The sequence below is a fragment of the Athene noctua genome, chromosome 5, assembly GCF_965140245.1.
Source record: "Athene noctua chromosome 5, bAthNoc1.hap1.1, whole genome shotgun sequence".
Taxonomy (NCBI): Eukaryota; Metazoa; Chordata; class Aves; order Strigiformes; family Strigidae; genus Athene; species Athene noctua.
In genome coordinates, this window is record NC_134041.1 from 21,330,871 (window position 1) to 21,356,910 (window position 26,040).

Here is a 26,040-nt window from a genome sequence, read left to right on the forward strand (position 1 = left end):
TTCCTCATCATCTTCTTTCAGCTATCTTTAGGCTCACCCACACAAACATCTATGCCCACAGACACACATGTAACAAGTCCCAGAGCCCCATTTTAGTTAGAGTGGAGCTAGTCATCAGGCTGGGTGCACCAGTCAGGAGCAAGGTTAATTTTCCTAGTGGATTTCACCAGCCTGGGGCCCAGGGATGCAGGTAGAAAGACCCCATTTGTGCTTGCTGTTTCAGTCCTCCCTGAAGCAGATGGTCTGGGGGTCTGACAAAGAGAAAGACCAGCCCATTAGTGGGCAGACATACAATGACTCACGAAGCAACAAGCAGAAAAATGAAGGAATCACTGTACAGGCACCTATTCCAGGCAGCACTTCAAATCTAAATTACCTTGTGTTTTGTCTTGCTTGTATAATGTGCTATCATTAAAGAATGAATCTTGAACTATTCAAGTCATGTAAGTAGTGTTATAGATGTTCCACCCAAGGAATGCACAACTTTCAATATTCATAATACCTACATGCAAAAAGGTAATTTGAGATCAAAAAGCTAAAAAGTAGTGGGCTATAGTGGACAGTAGTCTATAACCAGGTTCAACATTTAGTTAGAATCCTGTTTGACAATCTAAAAGCTCTTCAGCTTCTTATTAATTATTGTGTCAGATTATTTCTAGAGCAAACCACAGTCATATTCTCAAATTATCTGGGCCTTCCTGCAACTGCCCACTGAAGATTTTTTTAGTGCTTCTGAAGCCTCCTCCAGCTTTCTACATACATTTGTAGTATGGAGAAATACTCCATACTACAAGTTTGCAGTAATTACTGAAGATCCTAGACAAATTTCAAAGTTAGGGGTCTGGGCTGGCAAAAGGGTTTGCTTGCAAATGTTGCTTGCTTTTTGCTGGCAAAAAGCTCTAGAAATTTTGGACCTTACTATCAAGTTTCCCACTGTGAGGTCCCCACAGTTGTAACTCTAAAAAACTGGAGAAGGGAAAAAACGTTCTTCAGTGTACCAGGACTGTAAGATATACCCCAAATATTAAAGCTGAGGTCATTACCTTGAGTAACTGAATTGTAACTAACAACTGACTGACAAAAAATACTTAGAGGTTTTTAGATAAATCCCTGAATCAAATTGTAATGTTATTTTACTATACAGCCTGAAAGTAACTAATACACCCAATATATGAAGTCTGTGATACACGCTGTACAACTAGTATCGAGGGATACTTTTACTTGCTGCACAAGATACTGAAAAGAAATTCCACTTTCCTAACACTGCCCCTCAAAAGCAGCCAAAAGAATCCCGTAATTCTCCAATTTTCTGACAAAAAATGGACGAAGATGACTCGACAAGGTGGCTCTGCTATTCCTTTTCCTCCTGAACACTACCCAAGGCCTATCAAAGAGAGGCCTGTTATACCTCCATCAGCTGTCAACTGAGCAGGAGCCAAGCAGGCACTTTGAGACAAAGGAGAAGTGAGATGAGGCCCACACCTAAAGACTGGATCAAGGAGTGACACTGAGCAGAATGTCACCATGTTGCCAGCACTATGACCCAGACTGCCTTGCTGTCTTTCCCAGTGACTTGCAAACACAGTAAACAGCAAAGACAATACAGCAGAACGCCAGGAGCAAGAACCTTACAGAAAAGATGATCACAGGTCCAGCAAATGCTCACTGAGAGGAAAAAATTATTTGTCAGCTTTACCTTCTAGCCCTGCCTGAGGCCATAGTTGAGGCCAAGGGCTCACAGTACAAAGCAACAAAAGCAGCCTACAGACAGAAGGGTTATGTCAATTATCAAGACGTTAAACCTCTATCATTACAAATCCAAAGCAAGTCTGAAATGTAATGTGGTAACACCAAGTTCAAACTCTATCCTACAGACAGGCTGGCTGCCAACTGCTCTTGTCCAATGCAATAAGGATAAAACAACAAAAAGGCAAAACTTTATAGATTGAATTAAAATGTCTTAAACTACAACTAGCAATGACCAGTCCCCTAGGTCTGCAGCACCAAAGGACAACTGTTAGTCACAAGCTTCATACTTAAATCCATGGGAATAAACTAAATCTTCATATATCACTTCAAAATCCTACCAAAGACTCATGAGTTGTCATTTCTGTGACTCAGTTGTGGAAAAAAACCAAGTATGTACATACTTGGCTGCTTCAAAATATACCTCTAATTGTCCAGCTACATCAGCTTATCAAATGATAAGCTGTAAATGATGAGCTATATCAGCTCATATCAAAATGAGGTTTATACAATTATATCCTACTTAATAAACTTGCAGCATTTGCCTTAATACCTGTGTTAGCAGATGTTGTTCCAGCTGAGAAAGGGTGAATTGCAGTGCTGATAAGAAACGAAAGCAGATGCAGTCAACTTATTAACCCAACTCAAGCAAAGACAAGCAAAAGATTCAAGACAAGTTGAACAGACACCGAAGTAGAAATCCAGGTAGCAGTCAGCCTGATTAGAGAGTCTGGAACAGATTTGCAGTAGTTCATTTTGAAGACTGGTACACTGGGAAAAATAAACCTGAGTCTGAAGACAGGTAATGCATCCTTGAAAGTGTCTGTGTTTGGGTAGAGAAAAGCCTGACCATAGTGCTGCCATTCAACATTTCCTTGCTAAGTCTTTCTTGATAGGTACTGAGAGAAAGTAGCGGAGGCAAACATTAGAGAGGTCTAAATATTAGCAATACAATTGTTTGAAGAAGACTGTACTTTCAGCAAGAGGGGAATTCAGAGTTACCATAGCAGCCACCCACTCTCAAAAGGGGAGGGGGGGTGGGAAGGAAGACTCAAGAACTTAAATGAAAAAAGAAGCTATTGTTAACAAGACAAGATGCACAGATGCTAGGTCATAAGGACATAGCTGCACTTAAATGGAAAGAGATAGGTGAATTATTAGATAAAGCATAGGCTTTGTTTTTAAATGGGTTGATCTGTGAAATCACACAAGTCTGACGTTGTTTACTTCGCCCCCTCAGAGAGCAAGGACTCCGGATCAGCTTGTTGCCTATCTATGTCTTTAAGCTGGTTTCATTTTGTGCACAGCTGGCTGAAATGTTCCTCCCTCTCTCCCAAATATTTCTGTTAACCAAAAAGAAAGCACATTTTGTATCAAAGATTATATGCTCATGAAATACCAGCTGAGTAATATATGGAGCTCTTTATGTCCATGCTCTCAATAACTGTTGAACCATGGCTCATACAAAGACTAGGCTACTGTTTAGATCTACTCCAGTGAATAGTGATGAGAAAGTTGTTATTCAGGGCCAACTATCCTGATAAACATCAGGATAGCGTAAGGACATGACCTCAAATATTGGAACATTGCATTTCTTTCCCTGGTGTGTAATAAACTTTCGTAAAAAAAAAACAAAATTTTTAGCTGCAACCATGCAACATTTTTAGATTTTTTTTTTAAAAAAGGACTGCCAATATTGCATCAAGGACTTAAATTTGCAGGCTACAAATCAGCTGATACATCATAGCAATTCACTTTATTAGGCAGCCTATAAGAAATCAGAAATCCTGAGAGCAGTTTATAGTACTTTAGTTAAATGATGACAGTGTCTGCAGCAATACAGTAATGACATAAGATATATTAATTTCTGCAGTTACTGAAAGGTTAGAAAGTCATGAAATAGATCACTGCAATTTTAATTTTTGATGTTTCTAACTATATTGTCCACATACAACACAAGGTTTGCATGAAATACTCTTGCTCATGTCATAAGCCGTCAATACTAGGTATTAGACCTTACTAATGTCTACTTTTCGTTTTTAAAATGTATTATTACTATTTTCCTTCTTGTTTTGCAGTAGCTGAACAGTTGGTTTCCTTTAGTTACTGTGACTCATGGCAACGGTGGAAATCCAACTTTGCAGATGGATGAGAAAAATAGGAGCAAATAAAATGAAGAATGCTGAATATTTTCTAAAATAGCTTGCACCAAATTTAGAGGTATGTTTCAGTGAAGCAAAGCCTTAGATTTCTCCCCAAATAAAGACAATACTATTAGGAGACTTACACTTGCCTCAAGTTAGAATAGAATTTTATTGCTCATCTCTTATTTGCAGATAACACTTGCCTGATCCACACCTCTTAAACAGACATTGCTCAGAAGGAAGTTTTGGTAAATGTTACTGTCAGTAACTGCAGATTTTAAGCAACTGGTTGTAAAACAGAAGCACGGAGTTGGGAACTTTGCCATGTTAGCAAGTATCAGTTTCCTGATCAATCAAGAATTAAAAGTCAACTCATTAAATATATGCTCAAAAGTAACACAAACACACATATTTACACGAACATATATGCACACATACATACACACGCATGCGTATAGGCAGGCCACTATTCAAATACTGAGGGAATTTAAGGCATGACTCCTGCAATAAGCAGAGGCATTTGCCTAGTTACCCACTGACACTATCAGGGGAGCCCATCTAGAGCACTACAAAGACTGATTACCAGCACAGGTCAGGTAAGAGACTCCCAGAGGCATGCGCTGGGGATAACTTTACTAAAGAAAAGATCTGCTTCTGCTTAAGACTAGAATGATGTGTACTCCAAACTAAGCCAGGGAGTACTGCAGAGAGTTACTCGAGTGAGAGTCATTAGTCACTCTGCCTCTCACCTACTTCCCCACACTTCTCAATAGCCTCTGAACAGCTCTGATGCCAGGCAGTGAACACCAGTTTTTATCCCAGCCCTGCTCATCACTCCCTATATTGGAGAGAGGAAAGAAGGGCCAGATTGTCTTGTAGCCCACTTCATTGCAGAATAAGTGTCAAACTGACTTTGCATGAGCACTGAGGTACCTACCAATTTTGACACCTAAAGACATGCACAGATCTCAGGGAAACCTGCAGAGATCAGGCACTTACATATTCCCACTTTTCTGCTTCACCCCAAGAATATGGCTGTGTGCAATTTTGCTTATCTGTACTGGGTTAAAACACGGAAAGGAACATGGGCAATCCCTACTCTTATTCTTTACCATCCAACAAAACCTTCTCCTACATTCTCTGGAAATGAGGAAAAAGTAAACCAAACACCTAGTTATCCTAAATTTAATTCTCTTTTTGGGCAACTTGCCCTCTCTCAGCATTGCCTTAGTTTTCAAGGCTCAGAGAACCACTACATCTGCATGTGACAGAATTAAGTCCAATGAATCAAATTCTCAAAGGCCTCACAGTAACTCATAAAAGGTTTACATATATAAAATCAGCCAATAGTTATCTTCTCCCCATTCTTCCCTTCTCCCCCCATAGTGCGCTGTCTGCTCTCAAAAATACAGTGACATTAAAAAGTACAATATACTTACAGCCAGATACATAGCTGCATATATGCTTAGGGCTGCTTCTTTGGATGGGAATGTCTTTCTGGCTTTCATGATAAGGTCTGGATTTCCAGTACAGGCATGTACGCTACTGATGAACTGTGTATACTGTTTACATCCAAGTGCTGTATAGTTGGGTTTACAAAGTGCAAGAAAATGTGGTGCAAGATTCCCTGTTACTACTTGTCCAGCATTTACAAAGATGTCCGTAGCAAACAGTCCAAATGCGTAAATTCCTAAAGAGGAAAACAAAGAGTTAAATTTCCTGACAATTTCACTTCAGGGCAACATATTATAGTATTTATGATAGTAATATACCAGCTTCTTCCATTTAAGAATAGGAAAAACCCTCACGTGTATTGTACCTTAAAGATCCTGGCTCACATTGTAGATACACCTCCCTATAGAACTGCAGCAGCAACACTGCAACGGACCCACACACCTGATCTCCCTCCGTTCTTCGGAGCACCCTCACCTCTTATGCAAGGAGCCTGCCTTCCTAGGCCCCCTAGCCATGAATCACCACTGTTCAGGGTACCGAGCTATACCAGTACTTAACTTTTGCCCATGTCCACTAAACAGAAGTGACAGAGGCAAATTCTTCACCCTATAAATCTGCTTGAGAAGCAAGGAACTCAGGCCCTGATGAAGAAGTAACTTGAAAAGTTGTAACACATACTGGACAAACATTTTCTTTTCCCTTGCAACTGTAAAGGAGCTGAAGTACCGAATAATGCAATATTGCCATGCACGAGTTGTCTTCATCTGCCTGCTATTGGGTACATCTCTATACACGGCATATTAATCATGATACCAACACAGTGAGCTGAAGATCTATAAATTTGAGGAGCTACTTATGCTAAAGAGTTATCAGATATATCAGCAAAGCATTAAGCATGTGTACTCGTTCATTAGAATGGAAATACATGAATCTGATTACTTAAAAGGAAACACTTTTCTGCTATTCTGAGGTCCCTTTCTGTCCTTTTGGAAGCAGAAAATGAGCTGTGAAAGGAAATGCAAACACAGCACCCTGACTGGGAGGCAAAGCCAGCAGGCACATGTTCAAATTCCACCTGAGCTACAGATTTCCTCCCATATTTCCACAGGCAGATCACGTAACCTTTCCCATAATTCAATTCACTGTGAATATAGCATGAGTACTGGCAGTTCCCAACTTCATGGGGCACCACGCGGACTTTAGTAGATGTACACCACAGCAGATATGATCCCACAGAAACATGCATTTCTAAAGGTGAGGGTTTTTTCCTCAGGAAAGGTAAAGGACTGAGGATGATTTCTGGAATCCTGGCTGGTCAGCGATGTCACACTAACATTAATTCACTCTGAGCTGCTAGACACTGGTGAGCAGTGCATTGTGCTTAGCTGAGTCACTGCACAAAAGGACCCTTTCAACAAGCCCTGAGGGAGTGTGCTGCCCCAACATAGGTGGCCACATCACACAGAAGGTAGTGATGCCTCATCTGGTAGAACAGTGTGGAGGCCATTGTTCACCCCTTCCCTCCCTCTCTTTTTTTTTTCTCCTTCTGTGACCAAATGAGCACTGATTACACACTGATTACACTGGAGTGGGAGGAGCTCCTCATCCATCACTCCCCACCTTCTCTGGACCTATGCAAGACAGTCTCATTCTTAATGACATTTAGCACTCCAGTGTGACAGCAAGCAATCACGCTCTGTGAAGGCAGGCACGGCTGTTACACAAACACTGCAAATACAGACACAGCTGCACAACCCCTCTCTCCCCCTGCAACTGGGACACACATGGGAATTAGCTGTCCCAAGGCTTCATTCCTCCAGCTGTTTCTCTTAGACACAACTGTGAGAAGCAAAGAGAACTGAGCCCTGCTATGGCATCCCTGCACGTATTAAAAAGCAGCATCCGAGAATATTCAATAGACATTTTGAGTTGTGGACATTCTGCCTCCAAATGCATTTATAATGAACGAAGTAGAAAGGATGACATCTCATATAAAGTCAATGGGGGAGTTACAGCTAACTTCAGTGGAGCATGGATTTTGTATAGTTTTCTACTAGAGACGATAAAAAACTCCAGGCTAATTAAGTGCCTAAACCAAGCTTGGTTTCAAACACACATTTACATCCCAATGTCTTCAACTTTGGCTGCTATGTGTTTGTGTAACCAAAAGAAAACTATCAACTACAGATGTGACACAAGGATATCTCCTTTCTCCACTTCACCCTGCTGCAGACCTACTAGTTGTTTTTCCCCTTGTGGTCCCCTTTTTTTTCTGTTTTTACTACTGTTTCTGCAACTATTTTTTTATCCAAACTTCCAACCAGCTTTGCTACCCAAAAGGAGAGAACTCACTGCACCCAAGTTAAGACTATACATGAAATGTTGTATGGTTATCTGAATACCTTCCCCAGGTCAAAATTAAGACAGAATTAATCACTCTCACCATTCAGAAAATGAAAGCATTAATTTTGCTCATACCAAGGAATCTGATGGTCCTGCGCACCAGTGGATTTATATAACAACAGTCTCCAGTTAATATTGTTTTTTCTTGGTTTTCAAAATCCTTTGTAGCTAACTGTAGACAAAACACTGCAGTTTCTCCAACGATAATCTTAGGGAATGAGAAAAAAAAAGGGAGAGAAATGGTACATCAGATTACAGCAAGTAAAATATACTAGTATTACAGAGAATGCTATCTCATCTTAAGGAAGCCAGTATAAAAGACAACATAAGTGAACCAAGTTCTGTACATTAATCTTCTGGTAAGGAAAATAGGCCTTACGGCTTGCTTTACTTTATTTGCATTGAAAAAGAATAAACTTCTACAACCAGAGAATCAACATAGCATAACCTAGTCTTCAGGTTGAGGGGAAAGAGCAAGTAATTTATTAGTTCAAGAACAATAGATTGCATAAAGCACAAGACGTGAACCAAAGTAAAGGCCTAATCCTGGAAGATGCTGAACATTTCAGCTCCCACATGGCTTTCCCTGACACTCAGCACTTCGCAGGGTTGAGCTCTAAATTTTAAGCCATGGTGGGGGAGCAGAAAAAGAAAAAAACCCACCACACAACAGAGCTCCTGTTCACGTCAGAGGATTGGTTTGCCAGGAAGTACTTAACAGGTTTTGATTCATATTTTACCAGCTAAGTTTATCAAGTCTGGCTTTAGATATGTTCTTCATGCTTGAACAAAGTGTTACCACTGATATTTTAACATTAAGCATGGCCTATTTCACATTCATTACACCAGAATGAATAAAGGTTCATGTCTACAGATCATTCATATTACAGCTGGTGAAAAAAAAAAAAAAAAATCACAAATAAAACCCCCAAAATATAGATTTTAACTGTAAAATATCCCCTCTAAGATGTGTATTCACCTGTACAGCAAAACATGACTAATTTACTCGTGACAATTATGGTATTGAGATTTAATAGTCAAAGCCAAGCCTTAAGTGTGTTATCTATCTAAACCTCTGCTACTGAAGCTTTAAGGCAGGTAGCACAGGTATGATCAAAGAGAGTAGAGCAGATGAGGGTGAAATACTGACCACTGTATTCAAGCTTTGATTCATTGTGGGGCTTCAAGGCAAGGCTCTTCCACTCTTCTATATGCAAAGCTTATTGATAGGTATGTCACACTTTGATAAACAGGAATGAAGACCAGCAAACTGAAGTCTTAATACTATACAAATACAAGAAATAATACATCAAATCTGATTCACTGCCTAGGTTTTTCTAAATCTTTGACCTAACATGAAATTATAAACCTTTTTGTATATCACAATAGGTCACAACAGTTCACTCAGCACTGGTTACAGAAAAACCAACCTACGGGTGATGGCTCATGAGCACAGTGCACAGTTAATGACCTTAGTTACTTGTAGATCTACATAGATGGCTTTGAGCTAAATTGTGACACACAGAGGAGAAAAGCGCTTCTTATAAATGATGTTGCACAAATAACAAAAATAACTGTGATGGTAGTTGTGTAAAAAGCAAAATTCAGTTTGTCATAGGAACAGTCATCAGCTCTTACTTTAGACTGGCTTCAGATCCTAGTGGAATTTTTAGGTGAAACAAATTTCAATACCTGAACTAACAAGTACCCTCTACTTTGATGCAAGCAAATTTTCAGCACGCTGCAGTACAGTTCCTTCATCTATAATTAAAAAATGATCGGTACACATATGAAGTGTAACTCAACCTTGAATTCAAGGACATCAAAATTATGACAATGGTAAGGAGAATTCAGCCCAATGACCCCTACAGTTCTCATGAAAACAAAGTTTTAATATGATTTATAAAGGTGGAAACTGAAATACCAAGATTTTTACTGAGTCACAGTAACACCCTTCTTTCCTCTGGAATGATGAAACATTAAGACAACCTGAACACAGTCAGCTTCTACATTTAACTGTTGGGTTTTTTTTTTCCCCCAAACTCAAAAAATTTCTGTAAAATTACTGCAGATTTCTGAACTCCAGGAAAAAGCAGACTCCAGTACGAAGGAAGTATCTATGATATACAGTGCTCAACCTTTTGAAAGCACACAAAGAGAAGGTATCCCAACAAACTCAACTTCACCAGCTCTGAGCAGAGGCTCTGAATCTGCTGATCTGGAAATACAGGTTGTTCTTTCTTGGTTGGTAGGGAAGCTGGGGTTAGCAAACGGGAGAACTGCTCACTCAGTTATAGGAAAAGAGATCCAGCAACCTGTCTTCACCAGCTGCATTTAGGTCCTTGCTCCTGGCAACAGTTTTGCCTTGTTACATTTCCTGTTTTTGATGGTGACCTGGAAAGAAAACCCTCTGCTCCAAGAGCAGCAGGAAGCAGTGTTCAAGTTCTTAGTTGAACAAAAATACTCTTAAGAGTGGGTACATAGGTGCAAGGGTCAGAACAACGCAGAACTCGGCTAAAAACAAAACTTTTTCTATACTAGGCCTAGTCCTCTACCCTCTGAAGTAATCAGAGTGGGATATGCCATTGAGCGTAACAGGCATTCATCTCTGCTTCTGTGGCTTACTTTGACAGAATCTTTCTGGAATTTGGCAATAAATATAGGTTCTGTATTTTTCTGTACTAGCAGCTCAGCTAAAGCTGTTCTCCTTCCTCCATCCTTTAGCACAAGTGCTGCTCATCTAATAATCAGCCTACTGATGTTTCAGAAATGGAAGGAAAATCTTTTTTATTCCCAGTAAATCTCAAGAGAGATTCTGTTTTCCAGTGCAATTCCTTCTCCTTCTTCTCTCCAGCACCACTGGCAATAATCAGCTCTTCAGGGTAGAGGAAAGGAAGGGCAATTTCCCTCTTGCCCTTTACCATAATTTGCATGCCTGGTTTATTCCAGGAAGGAACAATTTCTGTATCTCCTCTGGCACAGGGACCACCACTACCCCCTCCACTGTACACGCGAGTTGCAACCAGTCAATAAATGACGTTTAATATAACAATTACTTGTGTACTTCTTGGCTAAGTCTTGGGGCAGAAAGTTTTTGGAATATTCCAAAACTGACAGTGAAGGATTGCAGTGGAGAATCTGAAAGCCCTGACAACGTAAACTTTTGGACAGAGCGACACAAGTTCAGGCATAGAAATACAATTTGCAGTGAAAAAAACAAGGATGTTAAAAGCATCTTTTACCTTATTCTGTCTAAGAGGGTCATACTACTTTGGATCACTGTACAGATTTCCTGAAGAATGATATATATTAAAATTCTTAGCTCACAGACATTTTAACAGCTGTTAAAAGCACAGGCCATCCTTCCCTAAGGCTGCAAAAACCTTTTGACATATAATTACAGCATATAAAGTATAAGGAAAAGAACAATTTTCACCTGAAGACTAACAATATGAAGCGCAGGATTTCCAGCATTCTAAAGAAGATTTATATAAATAATTTTCACAGTCCTTAGATAAAAATGTAGTGTGCGTAACTGCTACAAGAAGGAGAAAGACAAGAATGATCACCCTACAGGCATCAGCCTAACCTCTGACTGGCAACGATCAGATCCTTGTTCTACTACAGCTTCCTTCTGTAACCACTGGGAAGGCTCTTAATCCTGGTTCATAATATAAAGTGTATATAGGTACAGTAAAAAAGAAATTACTCCACATAAAGATATTTAATGTTAATACATACTTCATAACTAGCATTTAGATAATCCTTTCTTTTTATGGAAACATAGAAAAGAAATATTAACCCAGCAAAATCTAAATTACAGGAAAAGTTCTTGTAACCATCTCCATGGCAATTGTATCCTGTCTGCGATGTGACAACCCCTCTGACAACCAGGAACAGAGTTTGGGAGGGGTAAGATCTAAAATGAATATTTCTTCTTGTTTCACCTCTTAGCTCCTGATTAATTTGTTAACTGATTAATTTTCACGGTGGTTTTGTACTAGTAATATTTTTATTGCCAACCACCCAATACCTGTCCCTTTCCTTGGTTTCTGCACAGAACACCTACAGCGTTTAGCACACATTCCTTACACCAATTCCTTCCTCCCAAATAAGTTCAGTTTTTTTCTGTATTAGTCATTTTCTGAATACAGGCAAGCTGTTCCTAGTTTTAGCACTGCATGTCAATTTAGAGATCTAATTTGTCCTTCCCAAAATCATCCATCCAGTATATTCTTAAGTTGGTTCTAAATTCTGAGCTCTTTTTCAACTTGAAATGTCAAATCTGACTCATTCCAAATATTAGAGCTAGAGTAGCTCTGACCTCGTTGATTTTCCAGTAAACTGACTCCATAAACAAACTTCCCCTAGTGTCAGGCATGGTTTACAACAGCCAGCACCAATATAAATAAATGATCTTAAATCTGCACTTCTGAAATACTAACAAGGTTTATTTTATGGACTACTTTCTCATATATGATGTAATGCCTATAGAAACATAGGATTCAAGTAAGAATTAAATGTTCATTTGGATGACAAGATATCTGAGGGTATATTAATGCATTTAAACAAAAATATCCTAAAATTTAAGGTTGATAATCTATATTCGTGATTAGCAAAGAAATTTCTGTGTACACATTCACAGATCTTTCCAGCTAACAGCTACTTTAGGGTATACAAGTGTTCATGAAATATTTCACATGGACCAGGGAACGTGGTAGAATACACGATTCCCTCTCTGTTAATTCTCAGGGCTATGCCGTAGCTACAGCAACTGCTCAGATAGATGAGTAACACTGAAAAGCAGTTACTGCATTGAAGAGACCACTAAATACTCATCCATGTTCTGAGCTTCACAAGTTAAAAAGACCAGTTGACAACACTGTGCACTGTAATTTCTTTTTGACTCTCATTCATTGTATTTATCTCATTTAGGCTTGACTTGAACCCTAATCAAGGCTTCTGTGAGGCCATCTTCAAGAAATAACATGGCAAAAGATTGTCCCTTTGGGAAACAAGCATCTCAGGCAGTCCACAGCTCTGCTTTTCTCTCCACAATGAACTTCCTCATACTTCCTTATCAGGCAGGCAGGGAAGCTGGGAACTGGTGCTAAAAGTTTTGGAGATGATCTCTGTATCTCTAAGCAAATTGTTATCATTTAAGTTGCATGGCCTCCCATTCATTTCACTTATGGGCTGCCACTTAAAAAGCTGGGGTAGATTTCTTTTGAAAATATGGCTTCCATAGGCTTTATTGTTCCTGTTCTTTATCTCATCTTAACTTTTAGCAAGACGATGAGTTATTCTTGGCCTATTTCCCCTTCAAAAATGCCATCAGCATCCCACAGAGCACAGTGGTCTCTAGAGCTTGGAAGATCAAGCAGCATAAACCTCGGTCTTTAGTGATGCTGTAGATAAGCTCCACTATCTGCTTTAAGCTAAAATTGCTGTGTGAGGTGACAGCCCTGGCAGAAAAAGCAGCAACAGTATTTCCAGCAGTAACAATTTCAAGTTCATTATGCAGAGCCTTCCCTTGAGGCTGTTTTCTTTGTGTTTTTCTTGTTCTCATTGCTTCTTGCTTGCTTGAACTGACAGCAAATGCCCTGGTTAATTTTCAGAGAAGTACATTTTCTATACTAAAAAAAATGACCAGGAGTTTTGAGGAAAATGAAGAAACAAGCTCTAGATAAATCCATCTGCTATTGATTAAATACAAAATATCCCCCTTTGCATTCAGCGTGGGGATACAGGACCATACTACATAGCAGCTTCTGAAGGTCTGGAGAAAAGATGTGAAAAGAAAATTGCTTTTCTAGAGGAAGATGTGGAAAAACATACTCAGCCTTTTTTCCCAGTACCTTTTGTTTTAAAAGTATCTCCCATCCATTTTTTGAGAAAAATATATACCATGAACTCTATTAAAATTTTGGTCTTTGGTCATGGCCATTTACAAAAGAAAAATAACTGTGTAAGATTCTATATCTAATAGTCAAATATCTGCTTTACTTCTCTGTAGTGCAGAGAATGGCTATATGCTACTAAACACTAGTGTTACTTCTGACACATTCTTTACTGCTCTTTGCAATACATTGTACACATAGTACATAACAACGGTAAAGGTTGCTCACTTCATGAAGACTTCATTGCTATTTGAAAGCAACATCCTAAACCAAGCATTTATAATCGGGGAGCTTCAAGTGAACGCCATGAGCACATAATCACAGAGACATGGACAACTTCATCACTCAATGAATTATCTTCATCCATTAATTTACCATATGACAGAAAGAAATGAAATACTTTACAGTGTCTCTAAAAGCTTCCTGGGTTTCACACCCCCCCCCCTTTTTTTTTTTTCCTTAACTGAGCAATTGATCATGTATGCAAATGGCACCTCCTCTAGAGCATGCCTGCGTCATCCAACAGGCAAAGCCTCTGCACAGCAGCACACTGTCACCAGGGCTGGAAACACACAATGCTAGAGCAAAGTTTGGTTATGTAAAAGATCATTTTGAGAAACCGTTATCAGGACCCTGCTATTCTGAGTGTACCCAAGAGAAGGGCCTCGTGTCATCACCACAGAGAATGAGCCTTGGCACTTGACAGCAGGTCCTGCATTTGACACTGACAGAAGCAGTGGGGTGAGCAGGCAGTCCCATGGGGTGCACTTGCCCTGCCGGGCTCCACCTCAACGGGAACATTCGCTCTGCATTCAGCCTGCTTACCCACTATGCCTGGCATTACGTCCCTTACTCATGACTATTAAACCTTTTATAGTGCTGTGAGATGAAGAGTATCCAGCTGCTCTGCACTGCAGTCTTCCAGGGGATTAGAAATGGCCAGGGCACTAGGAGAACAAGCTCAATAATGCTAACATGGCAGTCTGGGGGCCAAATAAGTGTCTGGCACCTGGCTCCAAAACTATCTAACTGCTGGCACAGTTTCACAATACTGAGACAAGTATTCCTGGTATTCCAAGAGACTTCAGTGAGAACTCTGGCCCATGCACCAAGTTTTTCTAATTTTAAAAATAACACCCAGAAGCTAGAAAAATTATTAATCTAGATAAAATTATCAACATCTAAAAAACTAGTAATTTTCATCTGAAAATGGTGAGGGGAAAAAAAATTAATTCAAAACTGCTTTCTAAAAGCATCAATTCACATTTCAAAAGGTAAAGTTACTTCAGGCTGAAATATTCCAGATAATAGGGAATCCATACAGTTTTTAAGTTGTTCTTGTTTTCTTTTTTACAGAAACAAGGACGCCATTATTCAAAGTTTCCAAGTTTCGCACTTCACACCCACAAACACACCTGGTTAGGTAAATGAGTTGTAATACGACCAGAGATCAACTAATTTTAGTCACTGGATCTGAGTGATACTTGAAAGAGGTTGTTGTTACATATAAATATTTCACCAGGGATTTTGAAAAAGAACGTTACCTTCAAATTTTTCTCTTTTCAGAAGCTTAGCTTCAACCTTTAAAATACCGTAATATTTGCAAAGGAAATAAACAATGTTCAAAGCCCTACCATTTATCTTCCCTACTAGAAGATGAATTCCATACGGCATGTTCAGCTCTGCACTCAGCCGTAACAAGGAAGTCTTCTATTGGACTTCAAGCGATACACGTGAAAGACTGGTTCCTTATGGCCCAGCCTTGGTAAACCCCTTTGTTTCTTTGCCTGTCCAAGAAAACAGTACTTTGTTCTGTCTGTTGAGGGAGATTTGTTTCCCTTCTGTGCATGCTGAAAACATTATTCCTTGATAAGCAAAATACCAATGCTTATGATACCCATACCAACGATCATTTCCAACAGAGATGTTACTTTACGCTTTAAACCTTAGGTGATCTACACAACTGCACTTTTCTACCCAGGATGAACATTCAATTGCAAAATTCAACATAAACGGTCTTTCATCCCTGTTTGAATAAAAACTGATCACATAAAAGACATCTTTTAAAGATTCTGGTCACAAAGTAGTGGTTTTACAGTCAGTATATGACTGGAGCCAACTGTTCTCAGAGGCTCAGAGGAAAGAGAATATCTGAATTTCCTGCTTTTCACACTGTCTTACTTCTATCTCACTGCTACTCAAGGCCAACCACATTTTGCAGATACATTATTCCTGTGATCAATCCAAGGAAAGCCACTGTCACTGAAATGCCACTGTCATCCAACAACTGAAACTGAAGGACCAAACACTGTACCAGAATAAGCACCTCGTGTTTGAATATAATTATGAGAAAAAACAGGCTGTACATGTGATTAATACCTGTAGAAAAGATTCTACAGAAATTGCTTTCTGAATTTTTGTGGCAAAATGTGTGTCTGCAAAACATACACACATAACTGTTTTTTATGTATGTTTGTTACTGTCAATTAGTATTTGATTCATAATGATAAATTTACAGAGACAGCTCAATAAAACAACTCTACACTTTTTTATTAAAAATTATCTTCTTTAAAAGCACATAACTAGCTCCACTCCTATTATAATGGCCTCTGTATAAGCATCTCTTCCTTTACAATTATCTTAGGCTACTGTATAATTGCCAACCCACCAAATAAGGTCATTATCTTTTTACAGTTGAAATCATAGGTAACATTCCCACTAAATTCATCAGGGACTGGATTAGTTATGAAAACCTGTGGTACTCTATATTAAGAGCAATACTTCAGCCAAGGTGAAGAAATGGATCTTAGCTATGAATGCCATCCCAAGAAGATAATAAAACAAAACTAGGAAGCCAAGCCAATTTTACCAGAGTGGCACTAAATATTAGGGAAAGAGGTTTAACAGGTCAGATAAATCAGAAAGAAAAGTCCAAAACTATAATGCCCACTCCTGAGTGTACTACCTTAAAGTTATTCTTCTTATATAATACTTTATAGTCTTCACATTGTAAGCATTACTGCAAAGGTTCCGGGTGTCATTAAAAATTAGTTAAGAATACTTTAAAAGCCATTGCATCGGAAGTATCTGATCTAGAACTATGACTTTATTTTGAGCTGTCATGTGTGAGTAATATGTACATCCAGCATAAAACCAGCATTAAAACTACGGGTTAACAAAGCCTGACAGTATTAATCCACAGTTCTAGTGCCTGTGAAAGCCAGGAAACAAATGACCAAATAAAAACTTTCAAAGAGAAGTAAAGACAGAAGTTAACTTGTTTTGACACTTCAGTGACACAATCAAAGCAAATGAAACTGTGGCTCTGCCACAGGTAGCTTCTGAAGCTTCACTGACTTCAGGCAGAGCCATGATGTTATTCCCCGAACAGTCACTAGAGATGTTGGTCAGTAAGAAACGATCAGAAAGAAAAAGAGACCGAGAAGTCCCTCTTCCAGACATGCCCCAAACAACTAGTAAGCCCAAATGTCAAACAATACGTGACCATTCACCTGCACCTCTTTCCTCAGACTTGAAAGCTGTAATTTCAGTATGCAACTATTTATCCTTAAGAATGTTATTATAATAAATTAATATACTGAAGTGATGTTTATCAGAAACGGAATCTTAATGAAGGCATAGCAGTCAGAGCAGAAAACTGTTTATGAGCATCAGAAGTTTTAATAATTACTTACCTCTTAACAATGCAATGGCTGTGAGTTAGCAAGCAAGCTTTTTCCATGAACATTGCATAGCAGTAGCATATCCCATTTGTCTTTGATACATATGCATCTAGAAACACTGTTTCAATAATGATTCTGTACATCCTATAGATCAAATATGGGGCATTTGCTTTATGGTTTTCTGCAAATATGATTTGCACCACCCTTGTCACTCTTTCAGCTCTGCTACACAACATCTATTTTACTGCTCCTGCCACAAATCCAGATGGCTGCAGATGTGCAGCTGGCAACACTATGTTATCTGACCCTGTTCATGAGTTTATACAATGCAGTGCTTGAATTAAGAGGAAGTCCCAAGTGCCCTCATTAGCACAGCAGCCAATGAGCTGAAACAGAAGCAGCAAGAGTGGGAAATTTTAGCAAAAAATTCCTAGTACAGGAAATGCCTACAAGACAGAGGGGAGATTGTATACTTTACTGTGAAGACAGCAGAGCATAAAAACAGCTCTTTTAGGCACGCAGTGGTATTCTGAAAACTAATTGCGAAGTCTGTAGGCCAAAGTAAGCCCAGCTACTCTTCTTCAATATATGACTGTATCTCCTTCCACTCGTAAAATAGGGCATAATGGTTTACCTTAACAAGCATCACCTCCTTTACACAGAACTGTAAAGCTAAAGACGTTGCTGGCTTTATCAACTATTTTCAAAAAAGCTCAAGCGATGAAAGAAGCGTTTTAGGGATGAGTCTATTTAAAATTTTAGATCTTGTGAAGCTTTGACATTGGCTATCTTCAAGGCAGACTTTATAAGAGCTGGCATTTAGTCTTCTCTGTGAAGACAATAAAGGAGTATTAGAAAAAATGCACAATTTTTACATAAATGTATGAATAGATATTGTGATTTTAATCAGTGTTGGATACTATATCTCATTATTTGACAAACAAGTTATTACTAGAAAGAGAAGTTCCAAGTATGCTGCACTGAAAGGCAGTTTCACACATTCAGTGATATGATCACTTTTTTAGGTATTCTGGTGTGGTGAACTAATTCTTTCAGGCATTACATTTTTGCCACTGGCATTCAAGGTTAAAAACACATGTGAATTAAAACATGGATACAAATCAACCACAAACATGACTATTTTCTGACAGCACATTGTGCATACATTTTTGCATATGTAAACATATTGAGGCTTTAAAAGATAATCTCTGCTTTATTATTTTCTCCTAGTCGTACAACGATCACAATCAATTCATAAACAAAAGAAATACTGAGTAAAACTGCAATACTGACTCTTTAAAATGAATGGGGTTTCATAAAAAGATTCTATCGGCACCACACTCACTCACATACACTACTTCATCTCTGGAAAGCCTTGCTAGCTATTTCAAGTAGCACTGAAGCATGTGATTAAACCTCACCAATACCAAGAAAATTAATTAATAATTAGTACATATCTAGCTCTTGTATAATTCTTTTCATGCACAAACCTCTTAGTGCTTTACAGAGAAGCCTAGTTTCACAATTACCACCTGACAGATAGGCAGTAAGAGTTAAATGTACATCCTGCTTGGGTGGCAAGATCCCTTTACCAAGGCAAAGCCTAAAAGAGCGCACAACCCAGCTCTGTACATTCATTCTGCCAGCTGCAATGTCCACAAACCACTTACATACCCCAAGGTGAATCTGCCTACAAATTTCATCTGCCTTTGCTAAATGCTCTGGAAAGAGCCCCTGTGACTGACTGAAGCGCTGACTTCAGTCATGCATGATCACTTGGCAAGAAGGACCATCATAACAGCCAGACTGTCCTCACCACCATTCACACGAGCACGCTTGTGGCCTACAGTACAGTGCAGCACAAGATCCTCATTCCTCCCCCCAGCCTCTCAGATGCTCAGACTCACATCTGTTCTGTTTGAATGCATGATGGCAGCAGCCTGAAGCCTGGCCTCATGGCAGAACCCAAATACAGCCCAACACGTCCAAGGACAGCCACCCATAGGAAGAGGAGAGGCAGAAATAGAGCAGTGTAGAAGCTCTGGACACCAAGCTCAATCTGTGTAAGTATGATCGAACTACTATTACATACATGATGATATGGCATATGTACATGCTGTTCTGCATAGAGATGAACTTATGCACACAGCCATACATGTCTGCGAATGGGAAGGTCAATCTTCAGACATCAGCCAGGAGCAGTTTGACTGTGTGAGGTCGCAACTTAGTCAGCAGAGCCATGTTATGGACAGTCTATGCACTCACTCTATAAAATCCAAAAAGGTAACATGTATTGGCCTGAGTCTTATTTAAAGCACATCAAGCTCAAATACTTCACCTTGTGCTCCCCACAGGCTGCAAGCTGCACATGGTTGGTTACTGCAGCTCAGCTGGCCCATGATTAACAAACCTTTAAGCAGAATTAATTCAGTCATGTCTGTCCTAAATTGCTATGGACAGGTCACAGAAATCCTTACTACTACCCAAAATAACTAGGAAGCTGAGTTCCACTTATTGATTCTAGTATTTAATACTTGATTTATAAAAAGGCAAACTACAAATTGACCAAAGAAAGTCCTCATAATGTTATTCAGAGTTTGAATGACAAAAAAATAGTAATAAAAAAAAGTATGACTCATCCCTTCTAAAGACAGCATGAAACCTACCAGCCTAAACCAACGGGTGTTTCAAAATGTTATGTAGAGAACGAAAAAAAGAATCAGAACAGCAGGACACTGTTGAGCTGACTTCTGTTCCTGATAGCTTTTTAAAAAATTATTATTATTTAGAAAACAAAAAAAACTCTAGGAATGAATGCCTTCATACATACTCCTCAACCTCAATGGGCAAGAGACAAGAAGTAACATCTGCAGGGAAGTAAAAATACTACTTGTAAAAAAAGGAAACACTTAAAACATAGCTATACTGCATTTATAATTAGTTGTACATTAATAAGTATACAAAGTTAATGAATTTTCCATAGAAATATATAATGTATAATAATCATACAAGGGATAATTATGATACATGTATACAACACACAAAATTACAGGTAACAGTGTATGTTGTCCAGAATGGAGGGGTTTTTTTATGGTGCCTTGTACCCATAGAAATGGCATCCAGGACTGAGAGTCAATTTTGAAGCAGTACTGAACAATTTATTAGATTAATAGTAGATTTTAAAAAAAATCTTTACATATACAGTAAATTTTCTACTGCAGATTTCTTAGTGCTTTACATTGAAAATAAATATATTCAGACCTGCAGGTGAAGAGAAGTGATCTTAGCAAAGCCTGGTTGCTGATCAGAGACAGCAAGTTCTCTAACTTTTGCTTTCCTAGTCCCTCTCCCATACAATGTTCACAGTACTACACGTGAATATTAAGGACTAGCATGTTTACAGTGGATAGTCCTCATTAAAACAGCATGTCAAATGTACATTTTTTCTGCATGCTGGAGATGTGGCATATCCACCTCAGCTAGGCTTTTTATTTGAGATCTATGAGGTACCACACCTCAGCTAAATAGGAACCATTTCTGATGAAAGCTGGGCCATTGCTCGCTTCAGTGTACCTGAGAGATGCTGCAAGAGCATTGTAAAGCTTTTTGAACATCACATTGCTTTTAAGGCTGAAAAACACAGCTAAAGCTACTTACAGTTCTACTTAGGCTGCCATTTATTATGTATCATATGGACATCCATCTCCTCAATCCTGCATGATGTACAATGAACAAGAATTGTTTAGTTGAAAAACTGATTATTACTTCAAGCCTACTATTTTAGATTATAAACAATGCATACACATTCCCTAATCGCGCAGGATTAGTTGGATTAACAATTTCTCACTTAACCCTAAGTACATCATTTATAGGACAAGCAAGCATCCAGCTGTTGCAAACAGAACCCTGTCCATCTTGTTCACATCTGCCTGCCACTTTCCTTCCAGAGCACATCAAAGGATGAAGCATATGGCCTCAATATTGTTAGTGTTTGTAAACAGCATGCATAGCAAGCACAGCAGAAATTATACATTTAATTGGAAGTACAAACATAACTTCTGCAGGCACTATTCATGTAAAGCCATCAGAGCACAAGAGGAAGACAAGACAGAAAAGAATAATTCCCAAGAAAACCCACAATGGTTCTGAATCTTTTGTGGTTTCTCCTGGTTACAGCTCTGTTGGATTAGTGGTTTTATGCTGGGATAAAACCAGCATCAGACTATCAAACCATTTATTTGTCTTGCTATGTGTCCCAACAGGCCAGTACTGACATCTGGTACACAAAATTACTTCAGACCTTAACACTGTGATTTATTTTTTAATTCTTAAGTAAAGTTGCAATGCAATTATCCCTTCACAAAGGAAGAGCATGACATAAATTGTCCCTTAGCTTTAACATCTCCTGCTGGCATTGCCCCCTTCCAAAAAAGTGGCTTTCTGAAATCCCCAGCATTTACACATAAAAAAAAAAAAACAACACACACAGCAATTTTTACATGTCTTTTTTCTCCCCCTCTACCAAATGTGAGAATGGAAGAAGAAAACTGCCCAGGAAAAGAAGTTACAGCTGTGTACACAGGTTGAAACAGAACTACGAAGACAGAGACCAAACGGGCCCTTCAAGAACAACATGATCGCAGAGTAAACAAAGTATTCTGGCAATTCCTTCTACATGTAAAGTCTTAAAAGCTGTCAAATGTGCCAACAAGAAGAGGGGATATAAATAAGCTCCTAGCTAATCAAAGATATTCCAGGATTACTGAAATAGGTCATATATGAAGAAGTTAAAGATTCTCATACAAGTAAAAGCACTTCCATTTGATTTTGGAGTCTAAGTTTAGTTTACCCAGTTCATATGAATCTGGATGTACAATTTTAATCTTCTGCTGCATTACCATTGTAATTTCAGAAACAGCACTGGAAGATGTTAAAATATTGCAGCTACCTACCTAGTAAAAAAGCTTATTACTCCCCAAAAAAGAGCACAGGACAGACTGAACACTTTGCTGGTGATTCCTCTAACTTGCTCTAGAAGATGTACATAAAAATGAACACTTGAAGACCTCACTACATACTCTTAGAACTTTTTGGCCTGTAACACAGAGTTGCTAGCAACTGTGTATGTTTGCATTATTTATCAGGTTTCCTTGCTTTCTTTCTGGCAGAAGTGACAAAACAGCTTAGTCTCCTTCGAGTAGCTGAGCAGGAGAAAAGTCTGTTTGATTCTGCCCCCTGTGCTTTAGGTTTTTTCCAACAGTATCAAAGTGTACTTAGACGCTAAAGCGACTTGGTACCAGCCACGAAGTAGAAAAATCATCAGCCTAAAATAGATGGAAGAAACATTTGTGAAGGCAGTGTTTTTTTCTCACTAAGGTCAGGAAGGAAAAGCATCTAGAGTTCTCAGGTATGAAGTAAATTTACAGATTTCTAGCACAGCAAATTCACAGGGGACATTTCCAGAAATATTTTTTTTTCAGAATTTTAATTCTACACTGTGTTCTTCTTTAAGTTGTAACAAACAGATAGAAGAATATTTTGATGTCCCAGAAACGGACCACAACCCAGCACCTGTTTTCATGTACGGCACTAAGTTATATCAGAGTAGAAGAGTTTCAGCGAACTACAGGTTAACTAAAAGTTACTCTGAAAAGAGCATTTTGAAAACAGCCTGATACAATCTGATCAGTCCCTGATGGCACAACACACTGAATCATAGGTGCCAGAAGAAAAACAGGGACTATCAGGTTCAAAAAGGAAGAGTGAGATAGGAGCGTGCCCAATCACATCAGCTAGATCTATGTGCTGGAAACAAGTGGTGCATCTCCTGCCCTCAACTACTCTTGAGCTGCTCAGACCTGGAACTGTAGATGAGGTTGAAGTTGCAATCAGAAGAATGTAAAAGCCCTGAGTATGAAATTCTGTGATGGGAGAATGAGACTCCTTCAGAGGCAGTGCCCCTGTGGGCTCCCTTCCTCCCATTTGTCTTTCTGCCTTTAGGGTTGAAAGAGATCAGCAAAGACACTGAATAAGAGAGAATTCTGAAATCTGTGCTGATCCTTCAAAAGGTAGCTTTTCTTTCTCATTATTTACAGAATGATCTTGGTTTTTCTTAAAGTATCAGGGTACAGAAACTTCAATACATGAACAATGATGTTGCAGCTCTCATTTTACAGTCTTTTTTGCAACGTTTCAAAATTCCTTCCTCAAATGATCAGAAAAAAGTTACGGAGTAAAGCTAAGCTGAAGGCAGAATGTCTGATTTTTTTACATCCATTCCTTGTTTGGGATGTGCCAATTTAAAGGTTCATCCAGTCTACTAAAAACAATAGAATACAATACTTCATGTCTGAAAGGCAGGTAATTTTTTCAATGGTGATATTAAGAGAATTATCTTACAACACATTAGTCTTTAACTGGTTTACAGAAAAAATATAAATACGCTAGGAATTCATCTAGGCAAACAGAACAGGGTATATTTTATGAATAAGTACTGTAATCATTCGCTTGTTACTTGGAAATAAAAACAAACAACATTTGCATAATAAAACTGATACACATCCTAATGAAAGTGTGTCATTATCTCCTCCTGGCCTTTATACAATAGTCAGCATATATCTTGGGTCCAATACTTTGAGTTTTACACCAATTATTGCTTAAACAGTTTTGACATTTTAAGTAATTCATATTAGTGTGTGGCCACGTTAAAAGAATCCTTGAGTGTAATTAACAGTATTTTAGAGAAGTAAAAAATTATTAAGATCTACCAGAAAGAAATAATGCAGAACTGATCACTCTATAGATTCTGAAACCATGAGAAACTAGCCTCACAGCTCTACAAATCATTTCTACTGAAAGCTAAAGAATTAGACTGACGTTTATTTCCCAAGCTACATCTGTCATAACAAGTCTAAAAAAGCAACCAGCCCACTGAGCAAGAACTGGCACTTTGGGAAATGGCTTAAATAGCACTAAGCTCTCAACTAGCACTTTTATGCTTATTACATATTTGAATAGACTGAAATCAAGAGCATATTTCTTGTCACCTTCACATTTGACTTAAAAATTTTAAAAAAGAAAAAAAAAGAAAAAGTATATTGAGAATTCCTCAGTGTACCAGAGATCTCTAAATATTAGGGCTATGGACAGTTAAAGAACAGAAGCATAGAGCCAGCAGTACTTTTTCAACCCTAAAGGCAGAAAGACAAATGGGAGGAAGGGAGCCCACAGGGGCACTGCCTCTGAAGGAGTCTCATTCTCCCATCACAGAATTTCATACTCAGGCTTTTACATTCTTCTGATGGCAACTTCAACCTTATCTACATTTTGTAGAACATTTTGCTGTTAGTCTGCCTAATGCTCCTTATGCAAACACATTTACTCACTCAAGGCATTATACTTTACCTGGGCCTAAAGGTATGACTTAGAAGACCTTCCATAAATCATAGTCTAACATTGAAATGGACCACATATTTTGTTGTATGTTAAGCTGTTGTATGTTTTCAGCCTTTTTGAAAAAACAAAACCCAAACATTTGAGCTCTCAAAATTATCCAGTGGAAGAACTCATAAACTGCATATTTAACAGATAAGGAACAGCACATACACCCTTTAGAGATAATCCATGGAAGACAGAAAACCAAAGTTGTAATGTATGCTGCTTCATTTCATGGAACCTGCATAAAAGCTGGGAACCTAACTGGAAAAAAGGAAAGGAAGTTCTCATCCTGCAGAACGGCTGCTGGATTCCTCGACAGGTTTCCTACAATTGCTGTTATACCTATGAATCATAGAATGGTTTGGGTTGGAAGGGACCTTAAAGCTCATCTAGCTCCAACCCCCCTGCCATGGGCAGGGACACATTCCACCAGCCCAGGTTGCTCAAAGCCCCGTCCAACCCAGCCTTGGACACTGTCAGGGAGGGGGCAGCCACAGCTTCTCTGGGCAACTCTGAAGTTGCAGAGACTTCAAGCAGATATGTCTATTAGCAGACAATTAATTGATTACTGTTGAAGTGAACAGCACAACAATTTGACTTCTTACTAGCTCCTGCATGACCTAGGCGATATTGCAAAATAGCACAGTTCAGTTGGAAGGAACCTACAATGATGCAATTGCTTGACCATCTGTAAATGCTGTAAACGGAAGCCTGTATATATGCAAAATCAGTAAATCCCAAGTGCAGAGTACAAACCCCCCTTCCTTCAGTCAGTTTCCCTTTCCCATACCAGAGCACCTGCAAGTCAAGCATTACAGCAGAGCAAGCAGTCTCTGCTTCTGCCCCAGGCCTCCATTTCCCACATCAGAGTCCTGAGGACCTGTGATCTGACAGCCAGCTGCATCTGTCCTTGGACGGCATGGGGGCAGACGGGATGGGGGAGTAGATGGCCTCAGGAATGGAAGCGTGGCAGCGCTGCTGCACTAGGGCTGCAGGAATGTATTAGCAGGAATTAAAATTTAAAGACTAACAGGAAAGTTTCCAGGATTAACATAGTGTTCACAGGTAAGAACCCTGTCAAATGACCCAGCTCATTCTTTACATCTCAGCACATGCACATTGCTAGCCTGGGATCACTCAGCTCTACTGCGCAGCTTGACACTCAGGTCTGCTACTGCAGCTCTGATGTGGCACAGGCGTTTCAGATGAAACACATGCCGTGTGACAGCAAGAGACCCATTGTTGATGAGATGCTCATCAAGACAGATCAAG

At 39.0% G+C, this 26,040-nt stretch overlaps 1 protein-coding gene across 2 annotated transcripts in view; it reads right to left on the reverse strand.

Moving 5' to 3' along the window:
- The window catches only part of PLPPR5 (phospholipid phosphatase related 5), a 45,963-nt gene that overhangs the window by 16,982 nt on the left and 2,941 nt on the right, over nt 1-26,040 (reverse strand). For both annotated transcript variants that reach the window (XM_074906632.1, XM_074906631.1), the window contains exons 2-3: nt 7,824-7,956; nt 5,330-5,580 (exon numbers count right to left, since the gene is read on the reverse strand). In XM_074906632.1, coding sequence (XP_074762733.1) covers nt 5,330-5,580; nt 7,824-7,956 — 384 coding nt within the window. The remainder of the gene's footprint in view (nt 1-5,329; nt 5,581-7,823; nt 7,957-26,040) is intronic.